Source organism: Gigantopelta aegis, chromosome 7 (genome assembly GCF_016097555.1).
Source record: "Gigantopelta aegis isolate Gae_Host chromosome 7, Gae_host_genome, whole genome shotgun sequence".
NCBI lineage: Eukaryota > Metazoa > Mollusca > Gastropoda > Neomphalida > Peltospiridae > Gigantopelta > Gigantopelta aegis.
Window position 1 is genome coordinate 45086870 of NC_054705.1, and position 20882 is coordinate 45107751.

Below are 20882 nucleotides of genomic sequence, written 5' to 3' on the forward strand. Positions count from 1 at the left end.
AGAGTCATTCATTTTATTGAAAGGTTAACTTTAAAAAAACCCCATATGTATGGTGCCATACCTATTTTACCCTCTGGCAGAAACCCTGCTGTTGTAAGGCACTGGTTGGAACAGGAAACATCCAAGGGGTCTGCTGAAGGTGCTGAAGGGGGAGGAGGGACAGTGTTCCACAGACAGGTAAATACCACATACTCGGAGTCTTTAGAGATCAGTAATTTTTAGTATTGGGTGATAATGTTAGTAAAACAAGGAGTAGATCTCTAGCTGCTAAATAGATGTGGGTTTTTTACAAACTTCAATAGCTCCTACAGTGTTATGTATTATACATGTAGCGTCATGTTTAAAGATGGAAATAAAAACTGTAAACCACCGTTCTGTCTTCTCTTGTGTCTACTGCGTTTTAGTGGTGTCCCAGTGATCGATTATAATAGAAAATTAACAGTTGGACTATACCGATGTGATGATCGATTATAAAAATCCAAAACTGATTGGGGGTTCCGTCCGTAGCCCAGTGGTAAAGCGTTCGCTTGATGCGTGGTCGGTCTGGCATCGATCCCCGTAAGTGGACCCATTGGGCTATTTCTTGTTCTGGCCAGTGCTCGAAAAGAGTAGCCCATGAAGTGACGACAGCGGATTTCCTCTCAATATCTGTGTGGTCCTTAACCATGTCTGACGCCATATAACCGTAAATAAAATGTGTGGAGTGCATCGTTAAATAAAACATTTCCTTCCAAAATCGATTATTGCGGGGGAATGTTAACTGTAATATCTCCTACAGTTCGAATAATGCACTGATTATTTTTATTTGTAGACCTACCTAAGTAAAAGAGATATTAAATACACTTGTCCCTGCCACGTTTTATATTGCCTGTCGTCCCATAACAACTCGTAGACAGTGGGTGCCCCAACCCCAATATAAAATCATGGCTATGCTAACGATTAAATGATTTTTTTGTTGTAATTTACAATCTTGAAGTGACACAAACATTTAAATAATTCTACCAGCCCTTAAACTTCCTTTTATCATTCTATATGATAAACTTTACTGGCATAGGAAGCGGGGAGAGGATGTGTTCCACAGACAGGACAGCATACACCATGGCTTTGATATACCAGTCCAGGGTTTCTCCCAGGAAGAAATTTTTAATGTATGTGCTGAATGCAACTGCAGTCGACATGTATGGCCCCCGCCCCCCTTTTTTTTTAGCAGCAGCAATGGTTTTTATATAAATTTTACATGTATTGATATGTATGTTTGTGACCTCCCCTACCCCCCCCCCAACCTGTTTGGACCTTCCTACACTCGTGCAAGTATATAAAATATGCAAGTATATAAAAAGACGAACAACAGTGTACAATGTATTCAAAAATACATTTACTAAAATTCATTTAATGTACCAATTCATTATTCACAATAAAGATACTAGCAGTATTAAGTTAAAGCCATATTAAACCATAAAAAACCCAGATTGAACCTACACACTGTGATGTTTTTGATGACATCCCAGCACACTTTATTTGGTAGGTATTAACCTGCTTGTATCTCATGGGTTCAAACACACTTACTGTGGGCACAGCCTCTTAATTAAAATCGGGGATTGTTCCCACAGTAAGAGGGGCAACACACTGTTCAACCAGCACGTATTTCATTTCATTTCAACTTATTTCCGTGCTTATATCCAATTACGGTTCAAGCATGCTGTCCTGGGCACACACCATAGCTATCTGGGCTGTCTGTCCAGGACAGTGGGTTAGTTGTTAATGGTTAGTAAGAGAGAAGAGGGTGTAGTGGCCTTACATCTATCCACTGAGTTGTTAAAACTCGCTCTGGGTGTGAGCCGGTACCGGGCTGTGAACCCTGTACCTACCAGCCTTATGTCCTACAACGACACCGAGGCCTGTAGCACCTATTAATGTCTATAAGAAAAATATACTGTACAAAGGGACATAACTTTGGATGAGCTGTGTATGCCAGGGCCTGTGCTTATAAAACGTTTTTAAAGTCCCGACTCACTCTCTAATGACGTCACACACACATACAATTTGTATGGCGTTGTCATGACATCAGTGTCTCAGACTCTATTAGAATCTCGAGTCTAGACTCTAAAAGTTTTATAAACACGAGGTCAGATCACTTCATTATCTCTCAAATAATTTTCTTCCCATCATGCTTTGTGCACTTTGTTTCGACCAACAAATTTGTTCATGAAATTTTCAGCACCGACCAGTCGGATCACTTCTACCATGCCATCAACAGGAAGCAATCTGAAAAATCACAACAAAAACATCTGATTGACACATCTGGTTTTGTCTCTCCCTGACAAGCGTCCAAAAGTGATATAGGTATTAGACAGTAAATATAATAGGTATGTTGTAGTACTTTAATATAATGCTAGATCACTGTATTATTTTAATATTTTATAGAACTTTAATATATTTAACCAAAAAGTTTTTGCAATTTGGTAAATGTGCTTAAAGAAAAGAAAACTTTGTGACTTACAAAATAAAATCAGACACTGGATTAAAATATTCTAGTATAAAAGAAAGAAATGTTTTATTTAACGATGCACTCAACACATTTTATTTACAGTTATATGGTGTCAGACATACGGTTAAGGACCACATAGATATATACCGCCACTTCATGTACTACTCTTTTCGATTAGCAGCAAGGGATCTTTTATATGCACCATCCCACAGACAGGATAGTACATACCACAGCCTTTGTTACACCATTTGGGGAGCACTGGCTGGAACGAGAAATAGCCCAATGGGCCCACTGACAGGGATCAATCCTAAACCGACCGCGCATCAAGCGAGGGCTTTACCACTGGGCTACATCCAGCCCCATATTCTAGTATAAGACTAAATAAATTTTGTGTTTCTCGGATTTCAAGACAAAAACAAACTGCTAGAAATTGAGAAGCGGTTCTAGAAATTAGTCTAAAAAATTTAAGACTTTTAGGGTAACTGGTGGGACGTGGCCCAGTGGTACAGCGCTCGCTCGATGCACAGTGGGTCTAGGATCGATCCCTGTCGGTGGGCCTGTTGGGCCATTTCTTGTTCAGCCAGTGCACCACGACTGGTATATCAAAGGCTGTGGTATGTGCTACCCTGTCTGTGGGATGGTGAATATAAAAGATCCCTTGCTGCTAATCGAAAAGAGTAGTCTATGAAGTGGCGACAGTGGGTTTCCTCTATATATCTGTGTGGTCCTTAACCATATGTCTGACGCCATATAATCGTAAATAAAATGTGTTGAGTGCGTCGTTAAATAAAACATTTCTTTCTTTCTAGGGAAACTTTAACAGTAATGCGGAAGACTTTTGACAAACTTGGATAAAAATATAAGATTTAATTATCAAATCTGAGAATTCTTGATATATATCTAAAATACTGTAAAAACAACAACATGAAAAGCAAAAGCTGTTTATGAAGCCGATTATAAGAAAGCATACTGCACATTTTTTGTGACATGCCCTGTCAATTCTGAGCCTTATAGAACAGCCCACCCACCCCCACCCCCACCCCCACCCCCCATCTCACTAAAGACAAAAATGCCCCGAGCTTGTGCCGCCCAACTTCAGATATGGTTTCTACAGGCCTGAGCTTGACAGTCAAGTAAATTTATCCAGTCATGTAAAATAATTACATCTACAAACATTCCAGCACAGAAATAAATAATGTCAGTCTTTCTTAAAGACATCAGTACATTTCTAAGTTATATAAGCAGTGAGAAAATATTATTGTAAACAAAGCAGGCCTACACAAACTAAAGCCATGGAATTTGATCAATTGGTAACAAAAACAACAATCAGTCATCACCATTGGAGGATCCAGGTGGGGGGTGGGGGGGTAGGTGGGGGGGTGGGGGGGGTGTCACAGGAGTCCGGGTTTTTTGTCAGAGGGTAAAACGGGTATGGCAACATACCCAAATTGATTTGCAGATTTCTTTTTTTAAAGATTTCTCACTCCAGCCAGTGCACCACGACTGGTATATTAAAGGCCGTGGTATGTGTTATCCTGTCTGTGGGATGGTGCATATAAAAGATTCCTTGCTGCTAATCAAAAAGAGTAGCCCATGAAATGGTGACAGCGGGTTTCCTCTCTCTGTATCTGTGTGGTCCTTAACCATATGTCCGATGCCATATAACCATAATTAAAATGTGTTGAGTGCATCGTTAAATAAAACATTTCCTTCCTTCCTTCTTTTTTAAAGTTAACCTTTTGACAAAATTAATGACTTTATCATTACTGTACGATTTTCCTATCCCTAACCCTAAACCTAACCCATTTTCTTTTTCAGGAACACCCCCCCCCCCCCACCACCACCCCCTGTTGACTGTGGTTGCATTCAGCAAATATTCAATTCCATAGTGCCATACCCAAAAATGTCTTTCTGGCAGAAACCCTGGAGTCGTGTAGCCTCACCCACCCATTTGAAGTGCACTTTTTAATTACTTTTTAAAAAAGTCACCATCCACAATAAACGGCACTAAACTGCCCTGAATCATGCTCCTCTCGAAAATACATTAAGCCATCGGACTACAGGCTGGAAGGTACAGGGTTCGCAACCCGATACCGGCTCCAAACCAGAGCGAGTTCTTAAGAGCTCAGTGGGTAGATGTAAGGCCATTACACCCTCTTCTCTCTCACTAACCAACTAACAACTAACTCACTGTCCTGGACAGATAGCTGAGGTGTGTGCCCAGGACAGCATGCTCGAACCTTAATTGGATATAAGTACAAAAGTACGTTGAAATGAATTATTTTTAAATGTGCTTGAGCAGGCGGTGGTGGTTTCGACCCATGAATCCCCACTTTACAAAATGCTGGATCTGCCCCTGATCACAATGTATTTCATTTTATCTTATTTTCGTGCTTGTATACAATTACGGTTCAAAGCACTGTCCTGGGCCATCTATTCAGGATAATGGTTAGGGTTTGCTGAGAGAGAAGTCAGTGTATGTCAGAATTACCAATTATTACCCACATGGGTAGAGAGAAGTGGGGAAAGAAAACCCCCATTTCTTCCCCTAGATATGTTTTGACATCATAATCAGTGCTTTATTACTGGCTTTGATGTCACAACTGTTAGGCAACAACAAACAACCGTACCTATTTTTTAATCCATGTCAGTGATACATACGTCACAGCTATGACGCAACGCTGTCTCTTGTTCTGAACTTGCAAAGTTGTTTTCAATACCAGTATCATTTGAAAATCTTCCATAAAATTATAAAGATTGATAATGGAAGGAAGGAAATGTTTTATTTAATGACACACTCAACACATTTTATTTACGGTTATATGGCTTCAGACATATGGTTAAGGACCACACAGATATTGAAAGAGAAAACCCACTGTCGCCACTTCATGGGCTACTCTTTTCTATTAGCAGCAAGGGATCTTTTATATGCACCATCCCACAGACAGTACATAGTACATACCACGGCCTTTGTTACACCAGTTGTGGAGCACTGGCTGGAACGAGAAATAGCCCAATGGGTCCATCGACGGGGATTGATCCTAGACCGACCACGCATCAAGCGAATGCTTCACCACTGGGCTGCGTCCCGCTCCTAGATTAATAATGGGTGTAGGACAACATTATTTCACTCATGCAAGATAAACGGTACTGCCGAGTAGCGAGATGAGTATTCTCTAAATGTTTGACATCAACCAACTTTAAGTTTAATACTATTACATGTACTTACGTTTTGAGAATGGCACAGAAGTAGATGAGTTTTGGAATGCAAATTTGATACTGATTGGTTAAAATCGCATGCATAATTCTCTGAACAACGTCTTCTGTTTCCAAGGGAGGTAATAACGAAGGATACCTGTAAGAAAAAAAGAAAAAAATCAGTCTAGTTTTAGCTCTCTTTAGCATGTTAATTTATATGGTATCAGTATGGTAAAACCTTAAAATGTAGACAGTTTACTGATGTACCAAAACAGTTATTGACCACATCTAGACAATAACAGGCTTTATGGACCATGAAATCCGGACATTTTGACATGTTTATAAGTAAACCAAAAAACCCAAAGGTGACAAAACTTAACGGTGGAACTTTAATGTGATTTGATTGGTTGAGAACTTATGATTTGTCGTGAAAAATAGAACATGTTCCAATTGTTATGATTCCGACACAACTTGTCGTATACGACTAAAGTCGTTCCGATTTGGGTGTTCTCACAGTATGATTCAATCGCATGCGACAAGTCAGTGCGACTAATTGCATAATGAGAACACCCTTAAGGAGATGTTAGAGCTAAGATCACTTCGAGCAATGGGACCCAGGGCACTTACTTCATTTCACATCCCTCGAACATGCCGGTGTTTGTGAAGGATGGACAGACGAGGGTCGTGTGGACTCCGTCTTTACCGGAGAAGATGATTTCGTAGTTGAGTACCTCGGTGAAGCCGACCACGCCGAACTTGGATGCGCAGTAGTCGGTGAGCTTGTTGGTGCCGATGAGGCCGACCGAGCTGGCCATGTTGACGATGTGGCCGTGGTTGTGATGCAGCATCGACGGCAGGAAACACTTGACAGTCTGAAAACAAAACACCTGATAGTCTGAAAACCTTGACAGTCTGAAAACAAAACATTTGATAGTCTGAAAACAAAACATTTGATAGTCTGAAAACAAAACAGATCATAGTCTGAAAACACTTGACAGTCTAAAACCAAAACACTTGACAGTCTGAAAAGAAAACACTGAAAGAGGGATGGTGCACACTGCTACACCCATTCATCTTCTACAGCTCAGAGATGGATCTAACTTTGTCGGCAGAGCGTTCACCAGACCTTGCTTTTTAAGGTGCGTGGATGAGATCGCGCTCGTACAGTGCACATAATTTCAAGCTGACGAGTGTGAAAAACAGTGCACGTTACACTCAACAAACGGCACACGTAAAATAGATGGGTATATTTATTTCCACCATTTACAAAAATCAACAATTTTCATAGCTCATTTAGCTGATAGGAAGGTTCTTTTGTTAAAACAATAAAAATTAAAAACATGGCAGTGGCTTCCATGCAGTCGTTAAACTGGTATTTCTCTTTGTTGAACAAATCCGGAAATACTGATTTAATAGACAATTTTGTAGACGTACCAGTCAAAATCCAATCGGAGCTACATTGCCTATTTTATTTATTTTGGAGAGTGATTTTTCACTCGCCTTAGCATATTGAGGTGTGCGATTTTCCACTCACTGTCCTGTCTGGGAAAGTGTATATAACATATCCCTTGCTGTTAATGGAAAAATGTAGCGAGTTTCCTCTAAGACCTTGTGTCCAAAGTTACATAATGTTTGATAGTCAATAGCCACTGATTAATATTTAAATGTGCTCTAGTGATGTTATTAAACAAAACAAACTTTAGAAACAAAACAAAAGTTTGTTTTGTTTTACAACACCACTAGAGCATACTGATTTATTAATCATCGGCTATTGGATGTCAAACATATGGTCATTTTTGACACAGTAACAGAGAGGAAACCCGCTACATTTTTTCATTAGTAGCAAGGGCTTTTTATATGCACCATCCCACAGACAGGATAGCACATACCATGGCCTTTGATATACCAGTTGTGGTGCACTGGCTGGAACGAGCTTTAGAAACACTTCAGATGTATGAAATGTAAGTAACTTCTAATTTAAATTATCAAAAAGGCTATACTGGTGAAACATAATTTGTAGTGTTTAAAAACCATGGTCTGTCAAAATACATATATGATGGGCGGGCCAGCTGGATGTCCTTTGGCATGATGGTAACACATTTGGCATGGATAGCACACAGGTTGGTGTCTTTAAAAAGTCCAACCAAGTAAGCCTATCAATAGTTTTTACTTCAGCAAAATTTAATATGTAATGTTGATGCTAATGAACCAGATTCCACACTGACCGCACACATATTATACAAGGTTTATTGGAACATTCATTGTCCACCGACCACTGTCGTCCAAAATCTCTAACTTCAAGGATATTGGTTTTTCCTCTCTTTTATTTATTCACACACACACACACACACCCCCATTTACATTTGTATCCATCACAACCACAGGTAACGGATATTACTGTTCATTGTACAAAGAATTTGACCGATAGAAGGAGAGAATTGTTAAAAAAAAACAATTAAGAGATACCCAGATCTAGCGGGTTAAAAGTTTAAGATGACCTGGACAGCAATAGGAATGTTTTCAAAAAGTCACGCATGGCTTGGTTTTTTGTTTCTTTATTTGGACGAGTATTTCAATGTTGGACAATGGAGCATCTCGGATGGAAATAATTATGGTGCGAGGTCAACGACACAAATATTCCACTGAGTTTGGATTTAGAATAACAAGTGAAAAAATTTACAAAGTAGAGATTTTTCACTTGAGTAGAAACTACATTTTGTGAATTTCACAAGTAATTTGTGGGTGGCGGATGGACGGATTGTTGGACAAAAACATGGAGAGAAAGATAAAAGATTTTAATGAAGGATGGATTAAGGAATTGAAGAGATGGACGGATGGATAGGTGGACTGATGGATGAACTGATGGATGGATGGATGGGATAGATGGATGGATGGTTGGATGGATGGATGGATGAATTAACAAATGAATGAATGGACAGATGGATGGACGGACAGACGGATGGATGGATAGGTGGGTGAGTGGACAGTTTATAGATTATGATTGGATTGATAGGTGAATAAATGGATGGAAGGGAAGTAGGGATGATGGATGGATGGACACTTTATAGATGGGCAGATGAAATGATGGATGAGGGAGGAATTTATTATGGGAGGGAGGAATGGATGGATGGATGGATGGATGGATGGACACTTTATAGATGGACAGATGAAATGATGGATGAGGGAGGAATTTATTATGGGAGGGAGGAATGGATGGATGGATGGATGGATGGATGGACACTTTATAGATGGACAGATGAAATGATGGATGAGGGAGGAATTTATTATGGGAGGGAGGAATGGATGGATGGATGGATGGATGGATGGATGGACACTTTATAGATGGACAGATGAAATGATGGATGAGGGAGGAATTTATTATGGGAGGGAGGAATGGATGGATGGATGGATGGATGGATGGATGGATGGATGGATGGATGGACACTTTATAGATGGGCAGATGAAATGATGGATGAGGGAGGAATTTATTATGGGAGGGAGGAATGGATGGATGGATGGATGGATGGATGGATGGATGGACACTTTATAGATGGACAGATGAAATGATGGATGAGGGAGGAATTTATTATGGGAGGGAGGAATGGATGGATGGATGGATGGATGGATGGACACTTTATAGATGGACAGATGAAATGATGGATGAGGGAGGAATTTATTATGGGAGGGAGGAATGGATGGATGGATGGATGGATGGATGGATGGATGGATGGACACTTTTTAGATGGACAGATGAAATGATGAAATGTCCATCCATCAATCCATCCATCCATCCATTCCTCCCTCCCATAATAAATTCCTCCCTCATCCATCATTTCATCTGTCCATCTATAAAGTGTCCATCCATCCATCCATCCATCCATCCATTCCTCCCTCCCATAATAAATTCCTCCCTCATCCATCATTTCATCTGTCCATCTATAAAGTGTCCATCCATCCATCCATCCATCCATCCATCCATCCATCCATCCATTCCTCCCTCCCATAATAAATTCCTCCCTCATCCATCATTTCATCTGTCCATCTATAAAGTGTCCATCCATCCATCCATCCATCCATCCATCCATCCATTCCTCCCTCCCATAATAAATTCCTCCCTCATCCATCATTTCATCTGTCCATCTATAAAGTGTCCATCCATCCATCCATCCATCCATCCATCCATCCATCCATTCCTCCCTCCCATAATAAATTCCTCCCTCATCCATCATTTCATCTGTCCATCTATAAAGTGTCCATCCATCCATCCATCCATCCATCCATCCATTCCTCGCTCCCATAATAAATTCCTCCCTCATCCATCATTTCATCTGTCCATCTATAAAGTGTCCATCCATCCATCCATCCATCCATCCATCCATCCATCCATCCATCCATCCATCCATCCATCCATTCCTCGCTCCATCCACTTTTTAGATGGACAGATGAAATGATGGATGAGGGAGGAATTTATTATGGGAGGGAGAAATGGATGGATGGATGGATGGATGGATGGATGGATGGATGGACACTTTATAGATGGACAGATGAAATGATGGATGAGGGAGGAATTTATTATGGGAGGGAGGAATGGATGGATGGACACTTTATAGATGGACAGATGAAATGATGGATGAGGGAGGAATTTATTATGGGAGGGAGGAATGGATGGATGGATGGATGGATGGATGGACACTTTTTAGATGGACAGATGAAATGATGGATGAGGGAGGAATTTATTATGGGAGGGAGGAATGGATGGATGGATGGATGGATGGATGGATGGATGGATGGATGGATGGATGGACACTTTATAGATGGACAGATGAAATGATGGATGAGGGAGGAATTTATTATGGGAGGGAGGAATGGATGGATGGACACTTTATAGATGGACAGATGAAATGATGGATGTGGGAGGAATTTATTATGGGAGGGAGGAATGGATGGATGGATGGATGGATGGATGGACACTTTTTAGATGGACAGATGAAATGATGGATGAGGGAGGAATTTATTATGGGAGGGAGGAATGGATGGATGGATGGATGGATGGATGGATGGATGGATGGATGGATGGATGGATGGACACTTTTTAGATGGACAGATGAAATGATGGATGAGGGAGGAATTTATTATGGGAGGGAGGAATGGATGGATGGATGGATGGATGGATGGATGGATGGATGGATGGATGGACACTTTTTAGATGGACAGATGAAATGATGGATGAGGGAGGAATTTATTATGGGAGGGAGGAATGGATGGATGGATGGATGGATGGATGGATGGACACTTTATAGATGGACAGATGAAATGATGGATGAGGGAGGAATTTATTATGGGAGCGAGGAATGGATGGATGGATGGATGGATGGATGGATGGATGGATGGATGGATGGATGGATGGATGGACACTTTATAGATGGACAGATGAAAAGATGGATGAGGGAGGAATTTATTAAGGGAGGGAGGGAGGAATGGATGGACGGACAGACGGACGGACAGACGGATGGACACTATAGATGGACAGACGAATTGATGGATGAGGGAGGAATTTATTGAGGGAGGGAGAGGAATGAATGGATGGATGGATGGATGGATGGATGGATGGACATTTTATAGATGTACAGATGAATTGATGGACGAGGAAGGAATTATTGAGGGAGAAAGAAATGAATGGATGGATGGATGGATGGATGGATGGATATAGATATATCGGTGAATTAATATAAATGATAGATTGAAGTCAGTTTAATATGTGGGTAGATAGATAAATGGGTGGGTGGGTGGGTGGATGGATGGATGGATGGATGGATGGATGGATAACGGATGGATGGATGATGATGGTTGGATGGATGGATGGATGGATGGTTGGTCGGATGGATAGATAGATGATGGGTGGATGGTTGGATGGATGGATAGATGGATGGATAGATGGATGGATGGATGAAAGGATGGATAGATAGATGGATGATAGGTGGATAGTTGGATGGTTAGTTGGATAACAGATGGATGGATGATGTATGGGTGATTGGATGGATGGCTAGATAGATAGATGTATGAATGGAGGGTGGATGGATAGATGAATGGATAGATGATGTATGTATGGGTGGGTGGGTGGATGAATAGAGGGATAATGGATGGATGACTGGGTGGATTCATTGATTGACTGATGAATAGATGTATTGATGAAATGGATGAAAACAGATGGATGGATATGGATGGATAGATGGGAGAATTATTGGAAAAAGGGAGGAAGAAATAGATAAAAGTAAGTTTGATGTGTTGGTGGCTAGCTGAAAAGATGGGATGGATAAATGGATAGTGCCTTAATGGATGGATGGATGGATGGACTGATGGACGGATGGATGGGTAGATGGATAAATGGACTGATGGACGGATGAACGGGTGGATGGATGGATGGATGGATGGATGGATAGATGGATGGATGGATGGATGGATGGATGGATGGATGGATGGATGGATGGATGGATGGATGGATGGATGGATGGATGGATGGATGGATGGATGGATGGATGGATGGATGGATGGACGGACGGATAGATGGATGGATGGGCAGATAGATAGAGAAGGATGAAAACTTTGATAGATGGATGAATTAATTGATGAAGAAAGGGATGGGCCTTGGATGAATAGATGTATTTTATATCATTATGTAAATTTAATGGATATTAGCTGACTGAACGGATGGATGGATGGATGGACAGCCAGCATGAGAGGTATTATCATATGACCGATAGGTCAGTGAATACAGAATAATGAACTATAGAATATTAAGGATAAATTGATGGATGGATGGATGGATGGATGGATGATTGACTGATGATCAAATGGATAGACAGACAGAAAAAGAGGACAGATTACTACATCAGAATTGCTGTGATGTGATGTGTCATCCAAACAGTCATCTTTTAGTTTGTGTCACCTGTGGCTGATGGTGACAGACATACAGACAGACATATGGATGGATGGACAGATTACCACACCAACAGTCTGGGGTGTCAATTAGCCAGTCTATTTTGAGGTCATGTCACCCATGTCTGATTGTGATAGACAGACAGACATATAGATGGATGGACAGATTACCACACCATAAATTTGGAATGTCACCTAGCCAGTCTATTTTGAGGTCATGTCACCTGTGTCTGGCCGCGAAGACAGATTTGTTTACGTAATTCCCATTACATTAGATTATCTGTTCTAGTGACCCACATTTCCACACAGCTGACATGACATGTGTCACAGTACAATAGAACTACGGGATACCTGACCTCTGACCTGACAGCTACTGATGAAAGATCAAATCAAATCAGTGGACCACCATTCTCTCTCCCACAAAGACCATAATGGTGGCAGTGAAGCATATCAGTTTGTAATGATGGTGTCACTATACCGTACTGAACAAAATATATGCAAATATTTTATTTTTCACAATTATGATTTTACTATGCATTTTTGTTTTTAAAAAGATGCATTATAAATTAGTTAGCAGAGTAAAACAGGCAACTGGATTAACCTTAATTTTTTAGCTTGACTTTTGAGATTGCCCCTTATCCACAAATGTGCAAAAAAAATATAATTCAGATATCCCAATTCCATTTTTTGCTTAACCCATTATGACCATTCAAATCAAAAAAAGTTTATTTTGTTTAATGACACCACTGGAGCACATTGATTAATTAATCATTGGCTCATTTAAATTATGTCTTAACTTTAATGTGCAAATGAAAAATTTTGATTTGCGTAAGTGATGTGCAAATGAAACAATTGTTGTCATCAATTTAGAGGCCTGTTTTGAGATGGTCCTTTACCTAGAAATGTGTCAGTGTACTGACTTTTGAGATGGCCCCTTAACCAGAAGTATGTGAGCAGACTGACTTTTGAGATGGCCCCTTACCCAGAAGTGTGCCAGCAGATTGACTTTTGAGTGGCCCCTTACCCAGAAATGTGCCAGCAGATTGACTTTTGAGATGGCCCCTTACCCAGAAGTATGCCAGCAGATTGACTTCTGAGATGGCCCCTTACCCAGATGTGTGCAAGCAGATTGACTTCTAAGATGGCCCCTTACCCAGAAATGTGCCAGCAGATTGACTTTTGAGTGGCCTCTTACCCAGAAGTGTGCCATGAAATTGACTTTTGAGTGGCCCCTTACCCAAAAGTGTGCAAGCAGATTGACTTCTGAGATGGCCCCTTACCCAGAAGTGTGCCAGCAGATTGACTTTTGAGATGGTCCCTTACCCAGAAATGTGCGAGAAGATTGACTTTTGAAATGGTCCCTTACCCAAAAATATGCAAGCAGATTGACTTTTGAGATAGCCCCTTACCCAGAAGTGTGTAAGCAGACTCACTTTTGGAATGACCCTCAATCTAATTAAAATTAGCTCCACTATTACATGTGGATCTAACATCAGCCAGTTGGAGCTCATGTCCACCAATCAAAACCTTACTTACTTGAGCCAAGTCCCTTTCCCAGAAAGGGTGAGACGTAGCCCAGTGGTAAAGCACTTGCTCGATGCGCAGTCGGTCTAGGATAGATCCCCATCGGTGGGCTCATTGGGCTATTTCTCGTTCATTCTCAACATTTGAGAATTGAAAATGTGCAACAACAAAAAATAAATCGTTGTCATACTTTTCAAAGGCCTGTTTTGAGATGGCCCCTTACCCAGAAGTGTGCAAGCAGATTGACGTTGAAGGTCTGCTCAATGAGTTCATCTGGCAAGTCGACCAGTGGTTTGCCCGCTACCACTCCCGCGTTGTTGACGAGAATCGAAACATCTCCCACGTCACGTCTCACGATCTCACCAACACGATACACTTCCGATCTCACACTGAAATATAACATGTTACAATGTTGTATTAAAATCACTGAAATAAAACATGTTACAAAAATGTTTTGTTTAAAGACACCACTACAACCATTAATTTATTAATAATCAGCTATTGGATGTCAAACATTTGGTATTTTGACGTTTTGTCTTAGAGAAAAAAACCTGCTACATTTTTCAATTAGTAGCAAGGAATCTGTTATATGCACAATCCCAGACAGGATAACACACACCACGGTTTTTGATATACCAATTGTGGTGCACTGGCTGGAACGAGAAATAGCCCTATGGGCCACCGATGGAGATCGATCCCAGACCGATTGCACATCAGCCTCAGGTGACGCTTTACCACTAGGCTATGTCCCGCCCCTTGAAACATGATACAGTACTTTATTAAAATCACTGAAATAAAACATATTACAAAAATGTTTGTTTTGTTCAACGACACCACTTGAGCACATTAATTTATTAATAATCGGCTATTGGATGTCAAACATTTGGTAATTTGACATATAGTCTTACAGACAAAACTCACTAACATTTTTCAATTAGTAGCAAGGAATCTTTCATATGCACCATCCCACAGACAGGATAACACACACACACCACGGTCTTTGATATACCAGTTGTGGTGCACTGGCTGGAACGATAAATAGACCTATGGGCCACCGATGGAGATCGATCCCAGACTGATTGCGCATCAGCCTCAGGTGGCGCTTTACCACTAGGCTATGTCCCGCCCCTTGAAACATGATACAGTACTTTAAATTTTTAATATTAAAATCACTGAAATGTCATATAACAGAGTTCTATTAAAATCACTTAAATAAAACATATTATGCTTTAAAATTAATAAAATAATGCACATAATGTACTTTATTAGTATCACTGAAATAAAATAAAATGGTGTGCTTTATTAAAATTATGGTACTGAAATTAAACACATTGTGCTTTATTCAAATTATTGAAATAAAACGTACATGTGCACGTACACGTATTGAAACCACTAAAATAAAACATGTTCTGCTTTATTAAAACCACAGAAATAAAACATGTTTGTTACAGTGGGGATTTTTATATCACTGAAATAAAACATGTTCTGCTTTATTCAAATTACTGAAATAAAATGTGTTTTGCTATACTAAAATCACTGAAATAAAATACGTACTTTATTAAAATCACAGAAATACAAATGTGCTTTATTAAAATTACAACAATTAAAATCAACATACTTCTACCCCATACTTAAACAAAACATGTTTTATTAAATTGATAAAGTATTAAAATAAATAAATAAATAGACAGGCACATGGGCGTACATAGGATTTTGAAAAGGGGGGTTCCAAAACATAGGATTTTGAAAAGGGGGGTTCCAAAATAGATTGCAGAGATATTGGGCATATATTTCTATGTTGAGTAAATATAATGTCAGATATCAATGTCAGATATATTAAATTATAAAAAAAGCGATTTCGGGGGGGTGGGGGGGGTTCGATGGAGCAGTTACATAGATAAATAAATTTAACAAACAAATAAATAAATGTAATATATAAAAAATTAAATAAATAAATAGACAGGCAGATACATAGATAAATAAATTTAACAAATAAATAAATTTAATAAATAAATAAATAATTTAATTAATTAATTAATTAATTTAATAAATAAATAATTATCATTTCAACGCCAGCTCACCTGACGTCACAAACATACGGATAGCACTTTCCGCCAAGTTCGCGGATTATTGATGCCGTTTTGTCATTGGCAGCTCTATCAATATCCCACAGCACCACTCGTGAGCCACGTTTTGCAAACTCGATAGAAAGTTTTCTGCCGATTCCTTTTCCCGATCCCGTTATCAACACAATGTCCTCATCTACTTTCTTTTCAACAGGTGAGACAAAAATACGAAAGAACGCAACAACATACGCACAACAGATATTTCTCAAACTTTGAAGTATTTCACAAGTCATGTTCACGAAATTGTGCCATTTCTCCTCAAATCTGGACATAATGCTTGGTGTTAACTCGGTAACGACCTAACGTCGTCTGCTCGGAGACAGGTGAAAGCGGCATCTTTGATGTTTTTCCATTCACTTTATTACCGTAAATCAATTCGGATCGTTAAAAAGGTATGTCGTAATATACAAAAGATCACTTTTGAAAACAGTTACAAATTTATTACAACCAAAAATTATAATTTTGAAATTTATTTCACAGTCATATTAAAATCAAATAAACATCAATTATAATTAATTACAACATATTGTCGTAAATACTTGTAAAAACTAAATACTATATTCTATAGATTAGTTACAATAAATCAGATAGTCTTTATTATTGGGTTTTGTAGTGATATAAATTTGTAAAATAGTGGTAATTGAAAATAGATTATTATTTATTTATTTATTTATAGGGGGTTCTTACTTACTTAAATTACTTAATTACTTAGAGGGCGGGACGTAGCCCAGTAGTAAGCCACTCGCTCGATGCGCGGTCGGTGTGGGATTGATCCCCGTCGGTGGGCCCATTGGGCTATTTCTCGTTCCAGCCAGTGTACCATGACTGGTATATCAAAGGCCGTGTTATGTCTGTGGGGTGGTGCATATAAACGATCCCTTGCTGCTAATCGAAAAGAGTAGCCCATGAAATGGCGACAGCGGGTTTTCTCTCAATATCTGTGAGGTCCTTAACCATATGTCTATAGTGCTATAGTGCTCCCCACCATTATCAGATATTGTAAATATGTATTTCTTATATTTTTCTGTTTTTATTATAAAGCTTATAAGTTGTATAACTTAAAGCAATAAAGAACTTGCACTTGACGCCATATAACCGTAAATAAAATGTGTTGAGTGCGTCGTTAAATAAAACATTTCTTTCTTTCTTTCTAATTACTTACTCTTTTTTTTCTTCTTCTTTTTTTATTGTTTATTGTCTCCAGAAACCTAAGCAAGGTCAAGGTTGGGTGCCTTGAATCGTTGCTGTACATGGTATTATTCAGTGGCGTAGGAAGGTGCCAAAGGGGGAGGGGGCACACTTTTATATTTACACACTTTTACACTATTATTTAAAGCAAATATAAAGCAAAATATCTACGCCAGTGTTATTGTATATACATAAACTTACTTAATTACTTATTTAATTTTTATTTAATTAATTAATTTATTATTTGTTTGTTTATTTTGGCGAACATGTAATTCATGATAAAATCTTTCCATATTTCACAATAAAAATTAATGCGGTAAATATGTTTGGTCATGCAACTTTTAATCTGCCCCTTTAAAAAAATAAAAAGTTGAATTTGGGCTAGTAAATTCTATTATAATTGTAATAGGGCCTATGATATCTTAAATTATTGGCAGGTTAAAATTATTCTTCACAACAGTTGGCGACCAATTAGCTTGTGCGTAAACGTTGCTTCTGTTTTGAATCAGCAGAACGTAACCCATTGGTAAAGCGCTTGCCTGATACGCGGTCGGTCTAGGATCGATCCCTATCAGGGCTATTTCTCGTTTCAGCTAGCGCACCACGACTGAAAGGCTGTGATGTGTGCTATCCTGTCTGTGGAATGCTATAAGAATTACCACGTCTGGCATCCAATAGCCGATGTTAAATAAATCAATGTGCTTTAGTGGTGTCGTTAATTAAAACAAACTTTAACGATCATAAACAAAATTGTGTGTGACATAGATATTTGAACACATAACAATCATTCATCATTAGAGTAAATGTACACTTATCCATCACAGTACGAAAGAACACTCTCGTATCTTGCTGGCAGCTCATGCAAATTGAACAGATCCGCGGGGTCTGTAGCACAAATAAAAAAAATGATCTTTGGAAAAATAAATGTACACATCAACGCGAGGATGAAGCGCAGGGGTCGTAGCACGTGCTACATGTGCTACTAGGATAAACCGGCAATGATTAACTGAAGTGTAATATTAATAAACAGACATTATTCATTTGCTTGACTAGTATTTCTGTCACTGTCAGTGCTGTAGGGGGAATCTGAGTCCGGTATGTAAACAAGTCCTGAAAAAAGAACCCATACAAATAAACCAGGACGAAACCCCACCCCCCACCCCCGCTGAAGCAAATGGTCCGGCTTTCAGAACTAAAGCATACAGGTTTATACATACGGAGTTCCTGGTGGTGCACAAACAAAATAGAAAAAGAGTCCACTTGGTTCATATTCGACCCCTCCCCCCCCCCCCCCCCCCACCACCACCACCACCACCACCACCAGGTCCAGATTACGCAACGCTCCTGATTACGAATTGCACTGAATAGACTGGAGCTATGTTCTTGTAGTATTATTAAATACCTTCTAAAAATCGTATTTGCAAATTCTGTCAAATAAAAGCTATTGTAAACGAATAATAGTTTGTATGAATATATGTCGAATGTATCACGATAAATTGCCTAAGATGTACAACATATGTCCATACAAATAAACCAGGTAAGAAAGTTTACAAACTTATTAGTTACGTTTATTAATTTTACGTCAGACTTCTTTGGCGGATACAGGCGTGGGGTGCGGGTGCGGGGACTGGGGCGGGAGTGCGGGTGTCACTAAATTGTTCTAAAAATACGTCTCTGTGCATCTTTATTTCCCAATTTTCCGGGGAGCATGTCCCCGAACCTCCTTACAAATCATGCTACCAACGCTTGTTGCCCTTTTGTATAATTGTGTGGGCTCCCCCCCCCCCCCCCACACACACACACACACAACCACACACACGCCGTTATAAAACCCTGGATCCGTCACTGGTCACATCGATTTTTATATAAATGTATTTCTCGTTCTTACACTCCATAATTGCTATATGTATGATCTTGAATATATATTTTTTTACAATAATAATAAAACTTTCTTCTTTTTTAAATGTGTTAAAGGGACACACCCTAGTTACGGCTAGTTGTTAACCATTACGGCGTTGTTTTTCGCTATTAAACCCATTTTTTTCACAAACAAAATTGCACTTTACTTACCGTTTATTATTTAGAATATACATTTCCATTCACCTGAAGTGTTTTTTGGTAATCCTGGTAATCCTGGTGTTTGTAATACCACAAAATGCATTTTTCGTATTTCTGAAAAACGGACGCACGTTTGAGAAAAAACCGTTGAGCAGACAAGGTCTAATCTATTTTAAGACGGGATATTTCCATTTCAATGTCACAGACGTTGGTATACCACGTGACCGTTATCATTTTGGTTCGGTTTGTTTTCTCGTGCACGGTTCGCGCAATCAACATCCGATTTGTTGTTGTTCATTTGTGAGATTTTTCCTCAAAGTTCGTGAACATTTTCAGTAACAATAAAGTTCAGACAAGTAAGTATCTCAATACAAAACGTTACAAACCCTTAAAACCAATAATTTTGCTAAGTCCTACGATATCTGGTGAGGGGATACAACCAGGACAGAACAGTTGGAACATGTCCAGGAGAGGTGAAAAGAACGCACCCCTAGTCTGTGAAATTTGTCGTGACGTAGGCATTGTTGTGCTTCGAGCGACATCTACCGGTGACATCAGAATACAAACTTTCAAAATTATTTCAAGCAATTGGGACATGGGGATTCCCATGGTATTTATCGATATAAAACCTGCTTTTTCACTCCATTTGATGAAAACGTGATCTAAGTGTGTTACAGGTTTGTAGATTAACCAAATTATAATTTATTTTCGCTGGATGGAACTAGGGTGTGCGGCTTTAACAAACGAAATTATTGAGTTGTAGCCAGTGCAACACGACTGGTATATCAATGGCCGTGGCATGTGCTATCCTGTCAATGGGATGGTGCATATAAAAGATCCCTTGCTGCTAATGGGAAAATGTAAAAATTACTGAATATTTGACATCCAATAGCCGATGATTAATAACCTAAATCAATGTGCTCTAGTGGTGTCGTTAAACAAAAAATATTGAGTTATAATGTCTTAAGGGCATATAGTTGAATATGTAATATTTGCATTTCAAAATATAAAGTAATAAATATTAGGTGGGAAACATTCATTATGCAAATTTGGGGTAGGGCTTCCTTTTAATTAGAAAATAGTACGCTATAATGATATAACACTGGCGTAGGAAGCGGGGGGCGGGGGCAAGGAGGCGTGTGCCCCACACATTTTCCAGATATTTTGCTTTATATTTGCTTTTTAATAGTAAAAGTGTGTAAATATAAGTGTGCCCCCCCCCCCATTTTGGCACCTTCCTACGCCACTGTATAATATATATAATAATAAAATTTCAATTCCAATAATCGTTTTTAATAATTAATGAATATAGTCGAATAACGTAAGTAAAATGTCGTAAACACGAACTGTATATATTTGATATT

At 39.2% G+C, this 20882-nt stretch overlaps 1 protein-coding gene across 1 annotated transcript; it reads right to left on the reverse strand.

Annotated features, from left to right (window-relative positions):
• Positions 1 to 1353: 1353 nt before the first annotated feature.
• LOC121377269 (epidermal retinol dehydrogenase 2-like) lies at positions 1354 to 16616 on the reverse strand. Its single transcript, XM_041505198.1, has 5 exons — positions 16228 to 16616; positions 14370 to 14535; positions 6314 to 6558; positions 5718 to 5843; positions 1354 to 2265 (listed from the first exon to the last, which is right to left on the reverse strand). The coding sequence occupies exons 1-5, from the start codon at positions 16542 to 16544 to the stop codon at positions 2166 to 2168; spliced, it is 954 nt and encodes a 317-aa protein (XP_041361132.1). The 5' UTR covers positions 16545 to 16616; the 3' UTR covers positions 1354 to 2165.
• Between the last annotated feature and the right edge of the window lie 4266 nt (positions 16617 to 20882).